General features: G+C 42.1%; 1 protein-coding gene across 1 annotated transcript in view; it reads right to left on the minus strand.

Moving 5' to 3' along the window:
- ADCY2 (adenylate cyclase 2) overlaps positions 1-22,121 on the minus strand; it is a 211,986-nt gene extending 189,865 nt beyond the window's left edge. Inside the window, exons 1-2 of the mRNA XM_033054038.2 lie at positions 21,800-22,121; positions 638-835 (exon numbers count right to left, since the gene is read on the minus strand). Of these exons, the coding sequence (XP_032909929.1) occupies positions 638-835; positions 21,800-22,027 (426 nt within the window). The 5' untranslated portion in view covers positions 22,028-22,121. The remainder of the gene's footprint in view (positions 1-637; positions 836-21,799) is intronic.
- Between the last annotated feature and the right edge of the window lie 2,932 nt (positions 22,122-25,053).

Consider the following 25,053-nt stretch of genomic DNA (forward strand, 5'->3'; position numbering starts at 1 on the left):
TGTGGTTTGGAAAAAATAAAATAATGTGAGAGAACTCCATCAGCCACAGTGTTGGATATTGCACATAATTTATTGATGTTTCAAAAGTGCTGCTATTAGGCTGCAATTATATTTTGCTTTTCCTTCATTACAAAATTTTAAAAACGTGAAGGGTACTTCACTTCTTCTCTACTCATCCATTTTTCTAGACAAGTAAGGAGACTCCCAGTCCTTTTTGTCATGTGTTGTTAGAGAACACCTTGTAGATCACAGAAAGCCTACACTGAGAGCTCAAACATTTTAAACTGGAAAAGATAGCATAAGTAGTGTTGAACAAAACTAGCATTTCTCCCATGTTAGTTTGTCACTAGAATCAAATATTAACTCTACAAAGAAGCTGGTTATTGGAATCAAGTATTCATGATTAAAGGAGCCTTAAAATATAAAAGCAAAATCCTTCTAATATTTCCTAATGTATTTTAAGTATGCACATCTCTGGTATTTCTAAAACAGATGGAGGGAGTCTCAGCATGCAACCACTTAGTCACAACAATATTTTGTGAGATGTCCCACAAAAAAGAATGTGAATGCTTTTGTATAGAATGGTTCTTGGAAAGGTACCCAATGGAAGTAAAATTAGCAATAAGGACAGTCTTACCTGGTCCCAGGGACAGATGATTCCTCCAAAACACATAAAGAGATATCCCATGGCAACAAGACATACCCAGACCACCAGAGAAAATATACGAAGCAGCTTCTTAAATACAGGTTCTACGCAGACGAGGATAAATATAGCAAAAAAAATTGCTAGGGCTGTTGGAACAGTTATTAAAAATGCCACGTGGTCTTCAACTTCCTGAAAACAGAGGAAAATGGAAAGGAAGTTAAAAACAAATGTACTTAGAGGTCAGACATCAATAACATACTCTAAACTTATTGTACGTGGAGATGGCAGAAAGACATGACTGGATATCTAAAGTGACTAAATCACAATAGGGTTCCTTTCATGGTAAGAAGCTGATAAGTGGAGCATCAACCTTGTAACTACTACTGTAACTATTAACCACAGTAGCACAACACTTCTTTTACTACACTGAGTTACAGCAGGCTGTGAGAAGTTTGTTCAATATGAGGAGGGCTGAGCTGGAAAGTTGGTTCCAAGCTTAGTCTGCAGTGAACCCACAGCCCATGGCCAACCATCCAACAACTCCACTGCTGGCACACACAGAACAGAGAGGGGCAAAAAGCAGAAGAACAGAAGCTTGCAAGAACATGAATTTGCAGGAGAAAGAAGCCTGAAGCCTGGTATGCCCCTGCAGAACCTCTTCTCTGCTCTGCAGACTGCAAAGACCCATTGCATCAGGAGAGGTGCTGGAGCTGAGCCAGGCAGCCCCATCTGCTCTGTGACAGCCAACGCAACCACGAGAGCGTGATGGATGACAGCAGCAGGGACTCTCTTGTGAGAGGCACAGAGGTATGCCTCTGACACACTTCTGAGAGCCGTGGTGCTTACTGGGGGATCATAGCAGGGATGTCATCAAGATATCCCCAAGGCTTGCAGACCCCACTATTGCCCACTGCTGTAGTTTCACAAAGGCACCACTGACACAGCCAGGAATAGTCTGAGCAATACCTAGATGGATGGCAGAGGGTGACGGCAAGGCACTCTGGAATGCAAGGAGTTCTCTCACCAATCCTCACAAAATTAAAGTTCCCAGGAGAACAGAACCTCAATGCATTCCACTCCTACAAGTTTGACACCAATACCAGAAAGACGCTCTGAGTCTGAAAGGAGATAGCAAGTCAGCAGGAAAAGGAGCTCCAGCCACTCCAGCCAGTATGTTGGCTTTGGGGTCATGGGCAGTAAATAAGAGATGTGCACCTAGGATCTTGTCACACAGATGTGGTGGGATGGCTCCTGTGATGGGAGTGTTGGAATGGAAGGATGCTGGCACTGCAGGAAGGAGAGGAGACACAAGGAGAGGGTGTTTCCCTCTATGTCAATGACCAGTAAGAATGCATGGAGCATCCCCTGCTAGGTGATGGATGAGGAGCTGAGGGCTTATAGGTTGGGTTAAAGGGAGAACAGAGATAGGCAACATTACAGTCAGGTCCTGCAGGTCACCCAGCCAGGAAGATTGAGAAGATGAGGCCCTCTATAGAGAGACAGGAACGGCCTCATGCTCACAAGTCCTGGTCATCATGAGGAACTTCAGCCACCCCAATACCTGCTGAAGGGGCAACACAGCAGGGCACAACCAATCCAGGTGGTTCCTGGAATGCGCTGATGATAATTCCCTTCTCCAAGTGATACAGGACAGGTTGGGTCAGGCTTTGAGCAGCCTTTTTTAGTGGAAGGTGCACCTGCTCGTGACAGCAGGGTTGGCACTTTAAGGCTGGTCTTTAAGGTCCCTTCTAACCCAAAGCCCTCTATGATTTAATATTATTTATGCAGATTGAGAAAACTGTAAATCATCCTGAACAATGAAGCCGTCAAAATGCCTCACAAATCAACTACATCCGTAGATCTATAAAAGCCTTTTTGAAAGTGATAGTTCAAAGATACTATATGTTTTGATTCTGCTTAAAGTATTTATCTGGAAGTACACACTCTAGATTACATCCATACATTTCCTCTTAGCAACTTACTTTGAATTGTACGAACAATGCCCAGAGCAAGGACTAGAATATAATGTGAAGTAAGATTCAGAATATTCAATATTTAAAATTATATACAGAACTTACTTGGAAGCTACTACACTAACATCTTTAAATGAGCTAATGATGAGGGCATTAAAAAAAGATAAATGTTTGATTTTCTATTGCTGCATATGCTCAAAAGTACGCCTGGTTGAAATACAACAGCCCTATATCAAAGTACAGTCACAGGATCTTTAGTCATTCCCCAGCTGTTATGAATTCTAACAGCCTCATTTGCAGCAACCAGGATTCCCAAAAGCAGGCCTCAAATACTGCAACAGTAACCACAGACTTCATGCAGAAAAGCCTCAGATTCATATTTCATAGTGAAATCTTCAAGAGACTCTGAAAGTACTTATTTGATGATTTGCAAGACATCTAAGCACAAAGAAACATTTCTTTTCCCCTTACTTGTAGTTGTTTCCTTAGTGCCCTGTTAAATCTTGTTTATTAATGGGTTTTCAACTTAAACATGTAAGATTTTACTTTAAAGTATCTTAATATGACTTTTTTCCTTTCTTATGTAGAAAAGATTTCCTTCAATTAAATCAAAACTAAAAATTTACAAATAAATTTGTAGATTTACAAGTATTTAGAAATGCCATAAGCAGAGGGTTTTTTTAAATTTTGTTGGTTTTTTTTTTCCCTGATCTATCAAGTTTTACAGCTTGATATCTAGAGACACTTGCTGTAAAAATCTGGCCCCTTTCTCTGCTCCCATTTCTTCATTTTCCTTGCAGCCTTGCCTGCATGTGCACCACAGACTGTGACACCCAGCTGCTCCCAGCTCCAGCTCAGCAGCCACCACCCTGGCAGGCTCAAATCAAGGGAAACACCACAATACACCCTACCCTGCCTGGCAGAAGTCAGCTCATCTTTCAACTCTTCTTATTTTTAATTCCCTTTTACATTTATGAAGTCACACATTTAAGCAATTGTTACTGCAACACTGACAATCACGGTATAAGCAAAGGAAGTGTCAGGAAATTTTAAGTGGTGATGCTAACCCTGAAAGGCAAAAACTAAGCTTCCAAATACCAAATACACGCTTGAAGGCTTTCAAGTACTTGGGTAGTCACACTGAAAACAAAATTATGCCCTAAAATTTAGGAATAGGGGTGAGTGCCTGCAAGAGTACAGAGCTGCATAGAGCAAGATACATGCCATCTTGCAAAGTAAAAGTATAAAACCTACCTACTAGTAGGAAGAACTACTGATTTATACCTCTGAATGTTGTGACTTATGATCAATCCCATCTCTGAAACTTGTTTCAGTTAACTGATTAGTAAGTGGTTCAACCAAGGCCAGCTCAGTTAACACCAAAAGCATTTACCTTCAACCAGGTGGGATTACCAAACTCTTGTTGCAAGAGACAGGTGCCACAGGACAACATCAACTTCCTTGCACATCTGCCACACAGCCCAAGTCACAGCACCAAAGGAAACCACAGACTCCTTGCAATCCCAGACTGTGGAAAACCACATATTTAAATGATGGAAAATTGGCATTTCAGTGATAAGGATCATGCTACAAACATACTAGCAAGAAATTCCAGATGCAACTTCAACTGCATGCTTCTGCACATCAATAAAAAAGTAATAAAACTACTGCACTTTCTGTGAGGATTTGGCTTCACAGCAGATCAACAATATTCGCATGTCTGTTTAGATTCACATGTATGCTTATGCAGCTACATATATTCATATGTATTCTATAATTAGATCAATCCATCAAAATGTTTGTTCCAAATTAACAGTTACTCAATTTCCTTTTTTATGTGTACACTGATCCCAACACTTAGCTGAACTATTTTGATCACTAAATCTAAAATTTTACTTCTACTTTCTCTCCTTCTACAGTTGCTTGCCACACAATTTTACATTTTGATTTAAATGTATGCAAAGAAAAAAAAAATTTTAAAAATAGACCACACAGTATCTGGTCCCAAGCACAGGTGTCCTTCTTATAGCTGACACAGGACAACATCCTTCTGCCTTCACAAGCTGCTCGCATCCCACCACACTCTGTACAAATTCTGAAGTAAAATTGAAATTTAAAGACAGAATAGTGTACACATTAAGCCATTTATAAAATATAGGGGAAAATAAAATTTTACTATAATTTGTATCCTTTACAGAAAGCCTTAATGTGTACAGGGGGGATTTTCACAATTCTAACTTTAAAATACATGCTAATGTCAGCTCAAGAAAAGCAGGCCCTGTAAGGAAGAAGTTTATTTGGGAAACTACTTTGAACAATATTCTCCTATTACAGTAATTTCACGACCAGAAGGCGCACTGGACTATAAGGCGCACTATTTCTTTTTGCAGCGAGGCTCTGCCCCCAGCTCCCCCTGCACGGTTGCTGGCCGAGGCCCCGCCTCAACCCGGCAGCTGTGGGCCCCCAGGACCACCTGGACCCAGAAGGGGTGGTGCCGTGGGCTCCCGGGCCCGCCTCCCCCCGGTTGCCGCGGCACTGCCGGCTCCCCCCACGGCTCACGGCTCACACTTCTGGAGTGGCAAATGTCGCAATTTTGTCCATCATGTAAGGCGCACCGGACTATAAGGCGAACTTCCGGGTTCGGGGGAAAATTTTAGTCAAAAGGGTGCGCCTTATAATCGTGAAATTACTGTACTTCAGAGGAACGAAATCTTTATCGAATTGTAAATTTAAGAGCAGGACATTTAGAACTTGAAGCTTCATGATCAATATTTGCAATTATCAGAGTGTTTAGCAAGTTGGGTGTTGCAAAATCCTGAAGGTTAGCTTAGCTTTTCTGTTACCTTAACCACTTCCCAAAGAGGTAGGGGAAGAAGAAAAAACCAAACACAAACACTGGTTTGTTTTTTTTTCCCGCTAGTCTTGGAAATTAAAATACACCAGAGGTAATGGAATTAAAATATCAGCATGACACTTTTGAACATAATGGCTATGCCTGCAATAGATGGATCTTACCTGACAGCTCTGTCTCCCTGAGTGTTTTCTATCTTGCTGTCTTTTAATTACTGAAGAAATTAAAAAGTCTACAGTTAGAAATTTTTCCAACCCCCACAAATTCTTCCAAAGTGTGAAAATCTTATCACCAGTAAAATCTAAAGAGTCCCTTTCAATCAACTTTCTAAAACCCACAACCTTCTCTCAATCTACATTCTGTTCTTTCCCAGATAATGTCGTGCCCCCAGTTTAATTTTAAACACAAAAGCCGCTGTAGAGTACTTCACTGTTATCTAGAAAAACATAGTCAGATGAAATAATCTATAAAAATGAACAAATAAGCAGTTAAAATGGCAGTTTTAGCATAAAATCTTTCAACATGGTCCCTCATTCTTTTGGCACTTTATTCTTTTTATTTAATGGAATTCAGCAGTAGTCTATATACAGAAGACTCCAGCTGGGATCTGAAATATCACTTGCTTTGTATTAAGTCTAACAATTTACTACATTAAAATCCTACTAGAATCCCTTTTTGCTGTGATCAATGAAACACACTCTAAATGTAAATATAAAACCAAGTGATTAATATTCTTCAGACACTGATTTACACTTTTTTATTTCGTACATCTATTCAATTTTCGGTATCTTCAATTTCATGCAGCTATTTTCAAAAATGTTGAGTGTTAGAAGAAATGTTACAGGGCTCAAAGATTACTAGTTTGCTGACCTCTCAGTCAAACATCTTCCTTCAACAAGACTGGCTGAAAAAATCTGTTGAGTTGTCTGTGCAGCAAAAACTGCACATTTTTCCTGTAAAACTTCTTCCAGGACTTGAGACAATGATTTTCAGAGGACATAATTGTCCTTCTCTTTGTAAAACTGGACAGCATTTAAATTCTCTAATACCTCAAAAAATATTTCTCTATAAAATCTGCAGAAGTCTTCTGGCTACTTGTGACACCTCTCCTATGGTTTTATATTTTAGTGAATTTGCTTATGGTTGACTGCACTGGGTGCCATCTGCTAGACAGCTGGAAAAATCTCCATTTTATTAAGAGGTGCCATGCCCTGCTCCTGGCCAAGCAGCTGTACATTTTCATCTAGGATTTCACCATTTAGGACAAGAACTGTAAAGTTTTTGCCAGCAGTCACAGGTTTCTTTTCCATCAATTCCATTAGTATTAGTCCATCTCCATTTCAGAAACTGTACAGTGCCTTTAAGGCCAGATGCTATTTCCAATACCACATGATGTTTTCTGGATCCACAACTCAGAAAGACTCCTTTGTCTTTTGTGCCCACCATTTATCTTTCATAACATAAAACTTTGCTTGTTATTCTTAGCTGCCTGATGAGAAGCTTTCTTATGTGCTTTTTTCTTTTTTTTTCACCCTTCCATTCAATTTTGTGCAGCGTATTCAAGGACATTAGCAGAAAATTAACCGACCTGTATCTTTAATCAAACTGTCCTGAAGTTTGTGTCAATTAAGCTTTTCATTTTCACTAAGGCCCTATGTAACTGCATACCTGAATTTTTTTTCTCTTTGATTCAGCATTCCCTGTCTGGCTCAGCAGATCGATGTTAACAGCATCAGGCCCAAATCCAATTGTTTCATGATGTCTGTTGTCTCGAGAAATTCAGTTCTGTCTATTACTGAGTCTGATGTGCAGTCTACACTAGCTGATAGTGCACAGAGATCTTTGACTCCACACTAGATACATGTCGGTCCAGCCATTTGCACATCACATGGGTCATGTGGCATTACAGCTGCCCAGCTGCTGTGTGATGTTGTATGCAACCACAAGAAGCAGGTCTGCATCCATAGCCACACTCCACACCATTTTGTATTCGTTAGTACATGGGAACATAATTGGAGCAGCAAGATTTCATCCAAACCCTCCAGATGACATTCTGGCTACCTGAAGCCTTTCCCCAGGCTTGAAAGCCATGAACCATGTGTGCTGTACATTGTTCCCTGTTATAAGAAGTGTGCAATTCTGCAACAGTGCAGCACTTCTGCTGTGATCCAACAAGACCTGTTCTTTGGCATTACAGGCAATGTCCTTGTGAGCACACAGGACTAACAGTGACAATAGTGACCAACCCTGCAGGTCTTGTGAACACCCATCTGACCACATCACATGCCTGACTACCAAGTCAAGCACTTTTGGCCAGTGGGTTGGTTTTTTTTAAAAAGTCAGTTACATATAAATATTATTTATCTTCTCAATTAGTCAGTAGAAAACTACTGTATCCAGATTTTCCGAAATTTTCCCGATACCTATAAGCAAACCTCACCTGCTTCAGTGTTGTAGCAATGATTATCAGGAACACAAAGTCTTGACATATCAGAGGACAAAGACTTCTCTGTTTAGTGCAAAAAACATCAGACCTCAAAGAAGGTTTGGAAAGGCTCTTTGGAAGTGCCATGGTTGCTGTGCAAATAACAGGAACATAAGAAGTTGGAAGAAAACTTCTGGAGGTAAAATATTTGTTGCTAGGGAAGAAAGCAGAGAACAATTGTAGCATTCCCAGAAATGCTCAAAAAAAAAAAAAAAAAACAAAACAAAACACACAAAAAAAAACCACACAAAAAAACTTGGTAGGCAAGCAAGAGTTCAATAAGCAGCTAGGAAAGTATGTTCAAAAGGGAAATCAGATAAACCAGGATATTTAGGGAATAGGGATTTTATCTCTAGAAGGCAACTGAGCTTAACAAAGGTGAGCTTTCTAGCACTTCCAACATAATATGAAAACATTCAAATTGAATGCTATAGATTGATTGTTAGAGAAAGAGAGTGCATGGTTTAAGAGGAGCAGCAATGTCAAGGAGACCAGTGAGTGTCAACTAAATGAAATTGATTAAACTCAGCTAAGAAGGTTTCAGCAAAGGAAAGGCAGAACACATCCCCTTTTAAAAATGTGGCAGAGAAACAAGAGACCATATAAAGGATACACTCCTCTCTACAAGCCTAGGAAGCTAGATGGAAGAACCAAAATGGCTGTTGTTGCAGTATTATTTACACAACAGTCTTACAGAAAACTTGGTGTAAAAAAGACCATCAGCAGAATAATGAAAAAGTAGAAAAAGACTGAAAGCCATACGGCTCACCAGGGACTGAAGAAAGGCCTGTATTAACTAAGGGAATTAGTAAATAGTATAAAGTAGCTGTGAGCCAAAAAAAAAAAAAGAGACTGAACAGTAAAGCCTCATAAAAATAAATTACTTAGAGGACTGGTTATCATGCAGATATAAGGAAGGTTGTCAAAGAAGAAAACACAGCAGGTCAAGGGATACTTTAGTGACTCCCAGATGGACTTGCTAAGCATCACAACAGCAGATGGAAGCTGAGACTACAAGTCTGTGTCTCATGCACTGCTGAAAAACAAAACAAACAAGTACACAGATGAAAACACCCACCCATACAAAGAAAGAGAAAACAATCTTGAGATCAGTCTAATCTCAAGAATTGAAAAGAACCTGGTCCACAGAATATTGCTATTGAGGAGCTTCTTTATAACAATGACAAATCTTGTTAAGCAAGCAAATGAAAAACAAAGCCTAAACTGTAAAATTGAAAGGGGGAGCTATAAGCTTACAGATTAAAATCTTTGTAGGTAGCCTGAAGACACTATAAAACTCAGAGGCAAAAGCTAAGCAATTCCCCTAAACAACTTGAGAAAGACCAAAATGCACAACCAGAATGTCTCAACATCCAAGTAAGGAAGTTTTTACAAATTATCTTCTGTAGAGGGAAAAAAAAAAAAAAAAGAAGGATAATAAAAAAGGATTTAATATAAAGACTCAATTAATACAAAGACTCAATAATGCAGGACAAGAAAAGAACTTGCTTGAGAAATTATTTTTAAGAGTATACAAATAAATAGTAAATTCTTTTTGAAACATAATCAGGAATTGGCAGCCTGCTAAAGGACTTCCAAACAAACAGATGATGCAGGTATTAAAAAGAACAACTAGAGAAGAACAGACTGTAGCAGAAAGGGTTTTGGTTATTTTGTTTGGTTTTTTTTAATCTATATTCAGTGTGGGATAATGCTCACTCCAAAATAATCTATACATGGGAAATAAATCAGAAAGGCTGTCTCAAATTGGAGCATTAGTGTAAGGCATTACAGACAAAAGCAGAAACATGAAATATGGGGGGAGAAAAAAATCACCACAAGCAGTCAGGGTTCACCAGAAAGGGAAAATAAGACTTAAAGAAGAAAGAGCTAAAACAGTAGTAGCATGTAACCTGCACCCAAAAGTTCTACAGTATCCAAAGACATGTGATGTAATGCCAGTCTCTCCTGGGATCCCTCTCAAAGACTAAGGGAAGTACCAGCACATCTGGCATCTCCCCTAGGAAAAATTGTTAAAAACAAAGGTATCAAAGTCCTCAGGAATCCTAGGGTATACATTCAAAATATCCATAAACAGTTTGGAAAACGGTTGAACAGCAATCCAGCAAAGATGAGGGTCAGCTACGAAGAAACACAAAAGGATCTCATAAGAGTCACTAGGGAACAAGAAAATGGCAGATGAATATCCGATCATGTGTGCAGAGATGCACCTCAGACGCAGAAATCCTAACTTTATACACAAGACAATCTCTTAGCTGGCTACTAATACTTAGAGATATTTGGTGTTTATCATAGACCCATGAAAACATCACTTAGGTACACCAGCAGTCAAAATCAACCCAAAATGCAGAACAGAGGAAAACAGAATGAAGAAGAACATCACAATTCCACTTCAATGCATAATGAACACCATAATTCTGGTTCAATCACAATTTCCAAATGAATGCAAAGGAAGAAAAGAGAGTTTTCAAGAGTAGGCAAAGCTGCAATACAGTGGTTAGATTCTGAACCAGTAACACTTGGTTTTAAGGTTTCCCTTCTCTGCATGGAGTGAGCACAACTGTCCTTTAATCCAGCTCTTTTGACGCTTACAGGCAGTGTCCATCTCAGGCCAAAAGGAGCAACCTCCACTGGAGCTATCTGCATGCAAAGGTGTAGCCAGAACCCCATCAGCTCCTGACCATTCCTACTGTATCATACACCATGGAATAGAGAACAAACCTGAAACATGGAATAGAGAACAATCCCTGCCAACAACATAATTAGTAGAACTGGGATGTTTGGACCTGTATATTTTATATTCAAAAATATACCCTGTGCAAGCACCACATACTCAATCTAAACAGGGAGTGGGGTTTTTTATACATCCTCATTTGCCATACCAGCAGTTTTCTCTCTCTCGGTTTATTTTCCATCGATTTGTGTCCTCTCCTCTTGTTAACATGTCAGATAAAATCTGTCAGTGCATACAACTATGTATTTAATAACAAAGGGTTCAGAGGGAACAGAAACAGGGTCTGGGAATAGGAACAGGACTGCCATGCCTTTTGGTCATCCGGCAGCATCTCAGCCTTCTCTTAGGCTGGCAATTATCAAAAGCTTTACTTTGAAACATGTAACAGCATCAGAAAAACAGGATGGCCAAGCACAATTACTAGCAGCTACAGCAGTCAGCTGGGTGCACTTCTAAAATTGTCCTACTCAATGGCAGTAGTTGGCAGCCACAGAAGATAAACCATGTCCCAGAGAGCAAGGACCATTAATTACATTCTGCTCTCTGAAGTGTCCCCTTCAGAAGAAGGGGGATACAACAAGCAGAAAAGTGAGCAAAAATCTGTACTTTGATTAAACTAATTATTTCAGGCTCCAGAGGTAATTAGAACCTACTCACATAATTAATTAATTTTTAATATAAATATAGTGATTGAAATATCTTTCTTGTGTACTTTAGTCTACATGCATTGGTTCTGACTTCCTCTCAAAAAAGTTGGGTTAATAATTCAGTTTCGTTTCTTTTTTAGATATTCTCAAAATCCTTCCTCATATTATAGAAACACTTTCAAAGAAACTCTCTAATAAATGCAACTACTATTTATACCAATCACAACACACGGAAGATAAACTGAGTAAAACATTTAGGAAGAATGTATATTTTGTAGTTAAATACATTCAAAACATGTCACTGAAAAAGCTCCATTAGCTAAACATTATGGATAATACAGTACTTCACAAGGCAGAAAGAAGTTTTTCAGACTAACTGCCCTGTAACATGTATTAAAGGTGAAATTATGGGCTTTCTTGTACCCATATAGATTTGTGGAAGTCTGAAATACTCATTTAGATTTGCAGAAGTCAGAAGTACTCATTTGACTCTCTGAGCTATTTAATACTGACAGTTACATATTTTGGCTGTCACTTTTAAATCGAAGCTAAAAGGTGACTTTCCCTCACCATTTTCCTCCTGACATAATAACTTGAAAATCTGGCTGTAATCAACAAAAAGTGTCAAGATGCAACTCACTTAAAACTAAGAATGACAAAATTTGAACCAGGGAGCACATGAGCATCAGCACATAAGGAAACTGCTCATTTTAAGGGTCTGTTTAATGAAGAAAAAGGTACACTTAGGCTTCTCTCTCTAATGGGTCTTTTAAAAACACATTTTGCAAGAATATTCCAGAGATTTAACGAACTGGCATAATAGGGTAGCATGAAAAATAGATTTAATATTGAAAGGCACTACTGTCATTTTGTAATTACTTTTCAAATGTTTCCTAAGGTTGTGCAATTACATACTAAACATCTTTATTACTATCGCAACAACGTTCTTCAGGTTTACTCCCCTAAGGATACTTTCCACTCTCATATGTGGCTCAGTTTAACTGACTTCAAAACTAAGAGATTTCTTATTTCATATTTTACTCCATGAGTAGGACCATATTCTGCAATGGTTATTATTTCTATTATGGTAAAATTTCAATTGAAGGTTACAAATATGTTAACTTACATTCAAAATATAACTGCCAAATAACATCTCAGGAGTAAAACTTCAAACTTAATCCTAGGAAATAGAGCAAAACTGATTCTGCAAATACAGGCAGGCTTTTTTGTGTTAGTTGAAGGCTTTTTCCTAAGTACTGTTACCCTATTTCATTAAAGCACAGGTAAGAAAATAATAAAAATCAAAGAAAGCAAAACTAATCTGGTAAATTGTTTTGTTGTTAAACAGATGTCACATCACTTGAAGCAACTTTATAAAATCCCAATACCTATCAAGCCAGGTTTAAAAACTCACTGGTACAGAGAACAAGCCCCAGCAAGAGTCTATGGCCATTTTCTGGTATGAGTTATCTGGGTGGGGATCCCCAGTGGGGTTTACAGAATAAGCCACTGGTCTGGACAACCTCCCCTACCACGTCCTAGGTTTTGACCAGACTAGACAGTTCCAAGTCCACTGTGCTGCTGCAAAGGACCATCAATACCTGCATCAAAGAAAGAGAATCCACCCGCCTGCCAAGGTACATGAAGCAACTGAAGTGACTTATGAGGAGCAGCTGAAGGAACTAGGGTTGTCTAGCCTGGAGAAAAAGTTGTTCAGTGGGGCCATTAACACTTTCTACAAATACCTGAAAGACATAGCAAGGTGGGTGTCTTTCAACCAATAACAAACAATAGGAAAAGAGAAAATGGCCTCAAATTGCACCAGGGGAGGTTCAGATTGCGTATTAGGAAAAATCTCTTCATCAAAAGGGTGAACAGGCTACCCAGGGAAGTGCTGAAGTCACAATTGCTGGAGATATTTAAAACACATGTGGATGTGTCACTTAGGGATATAGCTTAATGGTGGACCTGGCAGTGCTGGATAAATGAATGGATTTGATGATCTTAAGAGTCCTTTCCAACTGAAACAATTCTATAGGAACAGGAGCACTAGCAAGCAGGTGCTGAGCCAAGTTCAAAGAGCATCTGTTTTCCTTCTCTCAGAGGAAGTAACAATTCCAAGTCCTCAGCCTGAAAATAGTCTTGCTGGAAAAGGAGTTGGGGAGAATCAAGTCTTCCTAGGATTTCCCTGCCAGACTGACCAAAGTACTAGCAAACTGAAGAATGGGATATTGAAATTTTACCTGGAATTGAAGGACAACAATCCCATTTATCCAGTCAGTGAGCAGATCCACTATGCCAGCCATAGCATTTAGGCTCTTTGAAAGGTCCCAAGCACACAGATCAGCTGTGAGGATGCAAGTTGAAAAACAGTAATTTCACGATTATAAGCCGCACCATTTTGTCTAAAATTTTGCTCCCAAATCAGAAGTGCGGCTTACACTCAGGAGCGGCTTATATGTGAAAAAATTTTGGAAATTTCCCAACCAGGAAGTCTGAGCCAGCAACAGCCCCAAGCCAAGGCGGAGCCTGCCTGGCCTCGGGCGGCGGTGGGGCAGTGGTGGTGCAACGGCAGCACTGTTCGGCCCCGGGGGGTGCGGCGGCGGCGGCACCGGCCAGGTAAGCCCCTCTCCCTCCTTCTGGTGGCAGCAGCCAGGGACGCCCCTCTCCCTCTTCCTGGCAGCACCGGCCAGGAACGTCCCTCTCCCTCCTCCTGGTGGCACCGGCTGGGCACGCCCCTCTCCCTCCTCCCAGCGGTAGCAGTCAGGGACGCCCCTCTCCCTCTTCCTGGCGGCACTGGCTGGGCAAGTCCCTCTCCCTCTTCTTGGAGGTAGCAGCCAGGGACGCCCCTCTCCCTCCTCCCGGCGGCAGCAGCCAGGGACGCCCCTCTCCCACTTCCCAGCGACACTGGCGGGCACACCACTCCTCTCGGCGGCAGTGGCGAGCGGGGCTGGGACCGCTTCCTGGCAGCCGCCCCGAGCAGCGCCAAGTCAGTAAACCCCGTGATCCCACGATTCTGTTACTATTTGGTAACTTTGTGAAAGTTGCACACGGATCCTCGCTGTGAACGAAAGTGCAGCTTACAATCCGGTGCGGCTTATTTACGGAGGAAAAACGAAACGTTGCTGACACCTCGGAAAGTGCGGCTTATAATCGGTGCGGCTTGTAATGGTGAAATTACTGTAAGTTCTAAGTACTTTTGCAAACCTTAATGAGCAGCTCTGAGAAGCTATTTGGGAAACAGATAGGTGGGCCAGAGCACTTCTCATCCCAGCTCTTCTCTGGTGTATGCGACCAGAAGCCATTGCTCCTGGAGCACACCTTCCAAGTATGAAACCCTTCAAAACTAGAATCATGCACAGTGAAAGAAGAGAATGATCAGACTAATACATCATCATCATTTGTGGTCATTTCCTCTGCCTCACCTAGACACAAGCCTGGTACAGAGTCACACCAGAAAGAGCAAGGGGCTCTTATATTGCATATGCACCACTAAGAACAAGAGTTCTGTTTAGAGAAGAGATAAAGTTTCTATACAGGTTGGTAAAACAGACAACTGGGAGAGTAAATGTAGACACAGCCACACACTCCTCCCTACAGATGGTGCACTAGTCCCTTCAATTTTCAGCATCACCTGAATAAGCTTCAGTGTCTGAAGGTTGCTTATTCAAGATATAAAAAGAAAAGACATGGAGAAAAAAATGCATGGAGGTGTTTTGAGTTTTAGGTTTTTTAATCAGGTTTGATGCTCAAAGACAAAAAAAAAAAAGTCATGGAAAAAAGGGCAGAACTGTGCCAAGTCACTTATTTTTGGATCCAGATCCCCCAAAACAGAAGTTTAATCTGTTGGCATTTTCTCATCCTCACAGATCAATATAGTTTGATCTGATTTGATTATTTTTAAAATATGCAGAAGTTACTATGGCAGCACATAATTATTTGGGATCACAGTTCAGCTGTGACTGGGGAGGTAGGCACAGAAACACTAAGGTGTTCAGCTGCACTTTGTTCCCATGATGCCAGCATATCCAGCTGCTCAGGAGATTTACAGATCACATCTATCTGTGTGAAGTGTCCATCAGTTTGGAGTCATGCATGGAGCAGCCTGGAAGACTCCAGTGACCACTACTGTTATAACAAGAAGTTTTCTTAATCACAGTGTAAATACAGCAACTGTGACCTCTGGCTAAGGTCCTTAATCTAGAAGACCTCTTGAAGGATCAAAGAAACATATTCACCATTTTGTAGGAGTTTTAAGATCCCCACAAATAGTTTGGATATATCTGTACAGAACAAGAAACTTGAAACTAATTTATAAAAATTTAAGGAAGATAAGCAGGCAGGTATTCACAGGTCCATAGCAGATCCACTATGAAGTTGCCAGTACAGGATTTGTGAATCCATATACCTGGCTTGAGGGTGATAAAGACAGTAGACAATGGGAGGTCAATCCATCATCTGTCTTATTCCCACTGCACATCAATAAACAACAGCTCCAATCACTCTTATTTATCATTTCTGTCAGTTGCAGTAATGATTAGAAGTTGTGGATCTGCCATTTTGAGTCACAGTTTGTGGCATTAAATAAGTTTTCTATTGCCAAGGTATTCATAAAACTTTAATTTATTAAGATTACAATTAAAGGCTAAGCATTTTTCTAATACTGCCATACCCATAATCTTATCCAATTCCTATTCAGGATTTAGGTTGTTCAATATGAAAGATGAAACAGAGGCATGCAAAATGAGGTTGCCACCAGCACCTCATTAACTTGATGGCTCTGCTTCCAGGCTTGTTAGGGACTGGCAAATGAGACAAGCTCTTAGCAGCAATAAAAGTAACCACAGATGTGTCATTAGCGAATGAAAGAAGTAGCAGCCCAGACTGATGTAGAACTGAGGACTGAAACCAGACAGAAATGCAGGCAATTCCTGCTCCAGGCGGGAGCCTGACTAAAGAGGTAATATCACCTTTAAAAAGTCACTCTCAGAGAACATCAGAAGGAACATCTGGCAGAGACAGCAATATCTTAAGACCATATCAAGCAACCAGCAACTATAGCTAGAAGAATATATTGCTATATGGTGTCTAGAGACAAGAAAAAATGAATTAGAAACATGGGATTTCCTCATGGAACATTTTAATAGGGGACTTGAAAGCAGAACTGTACAGTCAATTATAACTGGAATTGTGGAAAGAAATGGCATTGTAAATACACAGATGTTTATTGTACTCCTTCTCATGTTGGCAGTACCAATAGTATGGCAGAAAGAGTTTAAGGAGAGGTAAGGTACCTCCAGAGCACAACAACCATAGATACAAGAGTGCAAAAAAAAAAAACGCTGCTTGTCCTTCAATTAGTGAGGATTTTCTTACTTCATTATCTTTGCTGTGATTTAGCTGTCTTCTTGGAGGAATGGATATATCAGAGTTTGAAAACACTATAACAGATGCTTTGGCTTACTTTCAGTCTGCAAGGATTCCAAGGAACGTTTTCAGACCTTGGGTATTCTTGAACTTTGGGAAAACAGTTGGTGCTCTTAAACTAAAAAAAGCTGTAAATTACACACAGGGTTGATCTCAAAAGATATCCTGAAATTGAGAGCATAAATGGTCTTTTCGTATGGCTGTATTATTCCATGCAATTAGGTTATAACAGAGCATCTCAAGAACACACATACAAAATCACGTCGTCAGTATGGCGACCTTTCAGTGTGGATGGATGAATTTTTCAGAGGCAGACTGATGAGATGAGAACATGTGGTACGCATCAGATACTTTTAAGGAATGATGAAACATGCCTGCTAAAACTATTTTTTCCACATGGACTAGGAAGACTTTTCCCCCTTCATTTCAGGATGAGATTCTGATCATGGAAATCTGGATGGGCTTGGCTGATGGCCACTTTTACCAGAAACAGCAAGAATTTATTTCAGGAATAACACCAATTAGAGGGAAGAAATGGCACAACTCAGTTCAAGCCCCAAGAGGCTTACAGGGTTCTCCTGATCTTCTCCTTGTGCAGGAATCAGGCTGGCAGCCAGAAAGTTTCCATGTACTCCTTCAGAATGAGGCAGCTACTTCTTCCATGTAGGATCAGCTGACGGTAAGTTCAGACAGTCTGATGCCAGAAAACCAACTCCTGCAGAATGTACATCTGCCATGCTGCAGGTACACCCACCAAGTTAATTTTATTCCTTCTTTAAGAACCATTGACTACTCCCCTTTTTGCTACAGAAGGTATTTGGGTATGTCAGTAAAACAGATGTGGAGCCAACCTTTAATTTCTTGAATTTATAACTCCACAAAAAGGTTCAGAATTCTAAACTGAGCCTACCAGCACGATCCTGAGCTTTTCAAGAATTTCAAACGAGTGGTTGAGGGTGCAGCTAATACCTCTGCTCCACAGACAGTCCTTAGGTGGCTGAGCCAGCACAATCTCAGAGTACTTTGGAAGAGGGAAGGCAACACTATGCCACGTTGCAGAAGCACTTTTTGCTCAACACATGCTCCAGCTGGCTGAGGACACCCTCAAGAAACACACACCAACACACCAGAGCCTACACACCAGCAACCACATCTTAAGAGCTTTACAAGATCACACATGGCAGCAAGAATTTGTGAGATAAGAGCTGCAACTAATATTAACACCAAATACCAGGCTTACAGGGGAGCAAGGGGAACAGGCCACACTAAAAGAAAACATGTATCTGGTAGCAGACTAGTGAACCATAAGTTTTTGGAAAAGGAACAGAAAAAGAAGATTCCAACAGCTTTAGATCTTCTCCCACTTACAACACAAGCGCTAAAAGATTTTCATATCCCTGAAGTGTAGGTTCTTGTTAATGCCTGTGTCTGTGGACTAGGCACTCTTTAAGTCTAGAAAAATGCATGGATAAAGGAAAGTTACGGGTTTCCAATAAATTGTACAATTTGGGCATCACCCCTGTCTTCAGAGTTTTTGTTAAATCATGTAAGAAATTAATTACAATTTCAGATTTTTCAAGTACAGTCATATTTTACACTAGGAATTTTTAAATGGTTTTTTTTTTAATCTCCTGAAAATTGTAGCTATAAGAGATATGCCCCTGTCAGAGACAAAACTGTTCTAGATTCCACTAAAAATGGCCATAAGCTTTTAGTGCTAAAAAGGGAGGGATGGATGAATAATGAGTTTTTCATACACATTACATTGAAAGAACAAAATAACACAGAGAAAATGAAGCTGACCTCTGGCATTTTTAAGTCCTGAAAGGCTTTCGCAGGTTTGGGAAGATAATTTACTCTCTATCGATTAAAGAAGCAAGCTAAACATGGATGACTGATCTCATTTTGCCAGTCTGCAGTTCACACCAGGTAAAGAAATACAGAGGCTACTCTGACACAGGAAATTCAAAGGTTGATACTATCACTACATTATTTAAAACTACAAGCTGTGAATGGTCATCATTCAAGCCAACTCTAGAATTTTTATATCTAGTGTTTGAGGAGATAGAGTGCTTAATTCCAAAGGTCAAAATCACAATAGTTCTCTGAAACAAAAGCAAAATCTCCCAAGAAACCTCTCTCAGTAATAATAGCAGTACGTTGTCTGAAAGAAAAGTAATCAGATTTCCAGGCACACTTTGTAAGTAATCTTGTTTACTGTAATTTTGCAACAGCTTTCATAAATTTTTCATCTGAAATCAGGAAGGCTATAGCTTGTATTCTGACAGGTTGAAAGAGCTGAGTAAGTAAAATACATCCCTGTGTGGCTGGCTGTGTTTGGGAACACTTAAGAATACTTTGCCACATGAAAAAACACAAAAAAGGGCAACTCAGACATCACAGTGATATATTTTAAGAGCCAATTAAAACATGAACATAGAAGGAAAAACTCCTCTCCCTTCCACTGGTTCCCAAATTTAAGACAGCCTAGAACATAAAAATGGCTCACGCTTCATGAATATCCATCCTTAAGATGTCCAATCCCACATTGCACGTTCTAAGCTGTTCTATGAAGCACAAGCAAGAAATCCAAATAGAGCGTTATAGCGAGTCATTTTGGAGTTTTGTCTCCACACAGGCTGAAGTAATTTTCAGTGAAATCCTAACTGCTTTATACAAAATCTAAAGGAAACAACTATTAAGAAATATTTGCTTTAACTTGAGATACATAGCACAGATCTGCATAGAACTGTCCCACTTCATTTCCACTGGGCCTTTTCTACAAAATTAGGTCTTCTGTCAAAACAATCACACATGTACAAGTTGTGCAAAATGAAAGATAAAGATATTGGTACTAGCTTTTGTGGCTCAGACACTCCTAACTACATGACTCTTTTATAACATCAGGGACAAAAAAAATGACTAAAATTGCCACAGCTCTATAAAATTTATTATTATTATTATTATTATTATTATTATTATTATTATTATCTCCCTTTATTTTGATGCAGGAGAAACAGATCTAAACCTTCAGCAATATTTTAATCATAAATGCAATCAGAAACTAGACTATAATAAAGTGCTTTTAGGTGAAATTCTGGGCAGGGCTCCAAAGGATTTTGTCCAGCATCCTGTGGCTGGAAGTCCGTATAGGCAAGCTTTCTCTCTGCCTGAAGTTACTTTTATCTGTCGACTGGAAACTTGGATGAGCCCCACCTCTTTCTCCACTCACCCATCCAGTTGCTAGCTACAGGAAGATAAAGGCTCAGGAAAAAGGTTTTAAAAGCCCCTTTTTTTTTTCTCTTCCGGTATGTCTGGAATTCCAAATGCAGACTGAAGTATTAACTTCACTCTTTCTGAAGAACTAACGCCTGGCAAGATTCAGCCAGCTCACAGTTTTGTTCCTGTAACTTTCAGCAGTCCTTCCATCTAGGTCCAGTTTTTTGCCACCTTCATTACCACAATCATTTACCTCAAGAGATGAAATGTACAAAACAAGCACATGCCACTCGTAAACAAGCTGGGGACCATACCACGACTGAGATGTACAAAATGCAGTGCTAAACACTGTCAATCCCAAATTCTGCCGCCTTAACTGTGGGCAAGTACAGTGCACATCTCCACAGTTAACTCTGCCCGACAGACTTCCAATTCCACCTTCCAACAGTCCCTTCAGCCCTGATGGACAAGCGTCCACATCAACACGCTAGAATGATATAAGCGGTCAAACCTGTATTTTGCACACAGAGCTCCAGAATTTAAACCCTTGGACATTAAACAGCGGAGTTTTGAAGCATCACCATTACTGGCCTCACTTTTACAACTGTTTCCTATTTAGTAGGAGTGGCTGAACAAAAAGCTTAAAATACAACTAATACCAACACCAAAAGGAAATAAATCACCAATTCACTCAAAGCTTAGCTAATCCTGCAGGCAGTTCCTGCAGGTTTTAAGACAAAAGTTTGGTCAAGTAAGAAAGCAGAATTCTCTGTACAAGCAAACACTTGCTGCAGTGTCTCTAGGAGAATCCATTAGATTATACCGACCTGCTCATCCTTGCCTTTAGAGATAACTAGCTCTATTCAATAAACATTCAGCTTTCCAGAAGCCCATAAAAAGATTCTTTATTTAAAAAAAAAATTAAAAAATGGGGGAGGGAGAATCTGAGACCACTCAAATACCCATTCACTTCAGAAGTATACAGTAATGCCAACAGCCTATCTCTAACCAGCGGTAGCAGGAAAACTCTGTAAAGGACCAAGAATTTTACTGCCCTCTGCAGCTTTTCCTTCGCAAGGGCAAAAACGCCACCCACTTCAGGGGAGATAAACTGATACCGACAGTCACCTGCTGCTGTGACACATTTTGCTTCCCAAAGCCTGGAAACCCGACACTGAGCACGCAGAAAAGACACTCGATCAACCAAACTTCACCTTCCTTAAAAACGAAGGCTGTGCTGTCCCAAAAGCTTTCTTGAGAAAATGGGTCAAATGCTAGAAAATGATGTAATGGGGGAGAGAGGGGGCTAGCACAAGGAAGGGCACGGCCCCTGCTTACTTGCACTAAAAATATTACTTCAGATACAGGTACCGACTGCATTTTTGTGCGGCGATTCAAACCCTGCCACTACAAAGGCCAGCACGGCCAAGCCGCCAGTTGGAAGCGAGCGGAGCCAAGGAATTAAGTGAATTAAACTCGATGCGCTTGTTGACTCAGTTTTCGCTCCATCAGCCGTGCGGCCGCTGCTCCAGCGTCGCCTCCAAATCCCGGGCACCAAAGTTCGGGCGGGGGTTCCCCGGCCCCCGCCGCCACCTCGGCGCCTCTCGCCACCAACTTTCCGCCGCAGGAGCTGCAGCCCCGGCTCTCGCCGCCCGTCCCGTCCCGTCCCGTCCCGTCCGGCTCGGCTCGGCCGGGCGATGCCAGCGGGGCGGCGGGAGAGGGGATGCCGGGCGGCGGCGGGGATGCCCGGGAGCCCGGGGATAACGCGGGTCCCGGACAGGGAGGGTGTTTCTTACCAGCCCGGAGGCGAAGAAGACCGCGATCAGAGCAAGGCAGGCGCCCATCACGATGAGGAGCAGGAAGACGATGAGCGGGTGCTGCTGGCTCATGCAGTAGTAGGACTCGTAGAGCCAGTCCCGGGAGCGGGACTGTTCTCCGCTCGCCCCGCAGCCGCCGCCCGCCTGCTCTGCCCGCTCCAGCAGGTAGCGGCGTCTCCTCCTCATCATCATCGCTTCTTGCCACATCGGGCAGAGCCCGCGCAACTCCCTCAGAGCCGCCGCCGCCGCTGCCGCAGGAGGCAGCCGGGGAGTGGAGCGGGGCGCGCTCCCGCGCGGGAGGCGGAGAGGAGGAGCCGCGGCGGCGGCATGGGCACGGAGCGCCGGGATGCCGCGGCCGCCGCGCAGCCCGCCCGGGGCTGGCTGCGCCTCCGGAAGGCGCCACCCCGCACGCACATGCCTTGCCCGGCTCCCCCGGAGGCGGGGGCGGCCGCCGCGCTCCTCCTCGCCGGGGAGGGCAGCGGGCGCCCGCCCAGAGTAAGCGCCCCAGGGCGGCGGCAGCGGCGACAGCGGGAGGTGCCTCGGCGGGCCACCGTGAAAGCAGCCCCTGCCTCTCGCCCCTCCGCACCAGCGTCAGGAGATGCCCCCGGGGTCGGACCGCCTGCCCCTGCGCGGGGCCGGCAGCCCTGGGCGCCCTTGGGGGCGCGGTGCCGCCGCAGGTGCCGCTCCCGACGGGGCCGTGGGGCGCAGGGCGCGGCGTGTGCCGCTCCCGGCCCGCCGCCGGCCCTGCCCGGCCCTGCCCGGCCCCCGCTGCCTGCCCCGGGCCGTGCGCAGCACCTCCCGGCGCCGGAGGCACAGACCTTCGGAGATCGCTTTGAGATTACTCCCACGGGCGGAGGGCTCTTGCAGGACTGTGTCACTGGGTGCCTTTTCCGGAGGCGGAATCCCCTTTTTAGAAATCATACCTCGATTTTTGTCAAAACGAGCATTCAAGTTAGAAAGAATCATAACGAATATTTTCCCCAGTTTACCATGCTCCGAAGGATTTGGTTAATTCCTATCAAAGCAGGAACTGGAAAGATGCTGGGCATCTAACACAATAAAGTTACATATCTGTCATGCACAGCATTTACAGGCAGTTCTGCATCCCCAGCTTCCCCGAATGGCCCTTCCCACAGGTTAAGTTTGTCTCTGCCCTCTATGATCTAACCCTCCAGCGTCTGTAAGTTGCTTTGTCACATCCTTAAACTCGCAGAGGCTGCCAAAACGCTCCCAGGGGAGGAAGAGACCAGAGCAACACAGATGCTAATGGGCCTGAATGTCCCAAGGGTGTCTCCTGGTTATTGGAGTAATGTTAGAAGCAAGAGGGACTTGGGACTACTGTGCTACTACAAAAGGTGAAAAACTGGAACTAATGTAAGTGGTCGTAAATTGTCATGAATGAGAGACATAGAATAGAGGGGCTGACCATTAATCAGGTGGAAGAGAAGGCAGGTAACTAGGATGATATAGACTGAACTATATGGACTGTGAACTAATTTATATTTAACATCTAAATTCTGTATTGCTGATTTTTCTATCCAGAAAAAGATGGGTCTTCCACGAATGCAGAGAAACCAATAGCATGTACAGCTCCAAAGCCCTCTCCATATACTTGCACCTCTTAGATTCCTCAGGTTTTTAAAAGAGATGAGACTTGAGCTTTCCTGTCCGTTGTTCGTCTCAGCTGGGTGGATGGAAGAAAAACTGCTTGTTTTTCACTCTTGATTCCCCTGAAGCGCTTTCTGGGGCAGGAGGAACACATAAGGGAAAAGTGGAAAGTTACAACCACACCCCCTGTTTTGGGAGAGAGAGGGTGAAAAACTCTCAAAAGCAGCAGTGATAAGATTGAAGGATGAACACAAATCTATGTGGGGAGAACATTCTGGCAGAATTAATTGCTGGGAAGGAGTTAGTAGAGGTGGGTGTGAGAATTTTTGCAACATGAAAAGGCTTTACTTGCAGTCACTTCAAAAATTATGGAGTTGGCCACCCTCACTGTCACACACATATATAGTGAGATAAGCATAGGGAGTTTAAAAAAAATGAAGAGCCAAACCAGAAAGACAGCATAAAACCTCTTAGAAAAGCAGATCTCAGAATTTGGTATTTGAAGGCAACCGTGTTTTGGTGTCTCAAAGGTGGAAAGACCAGTATCACATATACACTTCTTTATAATTCAAGAATAATTCCGTGATCCTGTAAGTACTCAATAAAATGCAAAAGATCTGAACAGGCAAAATGAAGAATGTTCCCTGTTCCTTGTGTACAACTACCATCCTCGCAAAAGCATTCGAAACTTAGACAGTACACTAATACAGATGGTAGAAGTGGCTGTCTTCTTCTCCCAGCTGATTGTTCTTTAATAGCTTCCACTGCCTTCTAACTCCCTGAACCTGAACAGGAAAGGCCATTTCAAGGAGTTTACCATGATGATCATGTCATTTGTTTGTTATTTCAGTAAGATCTTATGCCTGCAACAGCTAATTCCTCATTATATTACTCTCATGCAATTTCTCAGGAAATAAAATTATAATTGCACAGCAAAAACTTAATTAACCCAAAGGTTGCCCAGTGGTATCTCATGCCTTTCCAAAACAATGGGATAAGCATAACTCTCTTCTGAAAGACCAGACATAAGGTGTTTCAACAGCAGAGCAAGAGAAAGTAACGTGGAACAAGAAGAAGCAAAATGATCGTTTATAAACATTACCTCCTAAAGGCGCAGAAGTGGGCAATTCCTAGATGTTGCAAGCTGAACAGGAAAGGCAGAAGGCCAACTTGCCTCAACAGGGGTCTTTTTTTCAGAAGTAAAATGAAAAAGGAATGTATATGGCCAATGGAAGCAAGGTCAGGTGACATGGGAAGAATACCAAGATGCTGCTTGCCATTGTAGGGACAAAATTGGTGTGGCTAAAGCTCACCCAGAGTAGAAGTTGGCCAAACCTGTAGGGGGAAATAAAAAAGAGTTTTTGTCAAATATATTAGAGGCAATAGGTAGAGTAGAAATAACATAAACCCGTTAGAGGATGAGGATGTTCACCTCCCAAACAAGGACATGGAGAAGGCAGAAGTGTTTAATGCCTAGTCTTTGCCTAGGTCTTCAGCTCGGATGATGGAACAAGGGGATCCCAGTGCCCTGGAGGACCATGTCTGAGAGAATGATCAATTCCCAGTCAGCCTTAAAATTGTGTGGGATCTACTAGTCCAGATGGATCCATAAAAATCTACAGGGT

This window comes from Catharus ustulatus, chromosome 1 (genome assembly GCF_009819885.2).
Source record: "Catharus ustulatus isolate bCatUst1 chromosome 1, bCatUst1.pri.v2, whole genome shotgun sequence".
NCBI classification, from domain to species: Eukaryota; Metazoa; Chordata; class Aves; order Passeriformes; family Turdidae; genus Catharus; species Catharus ustulatus.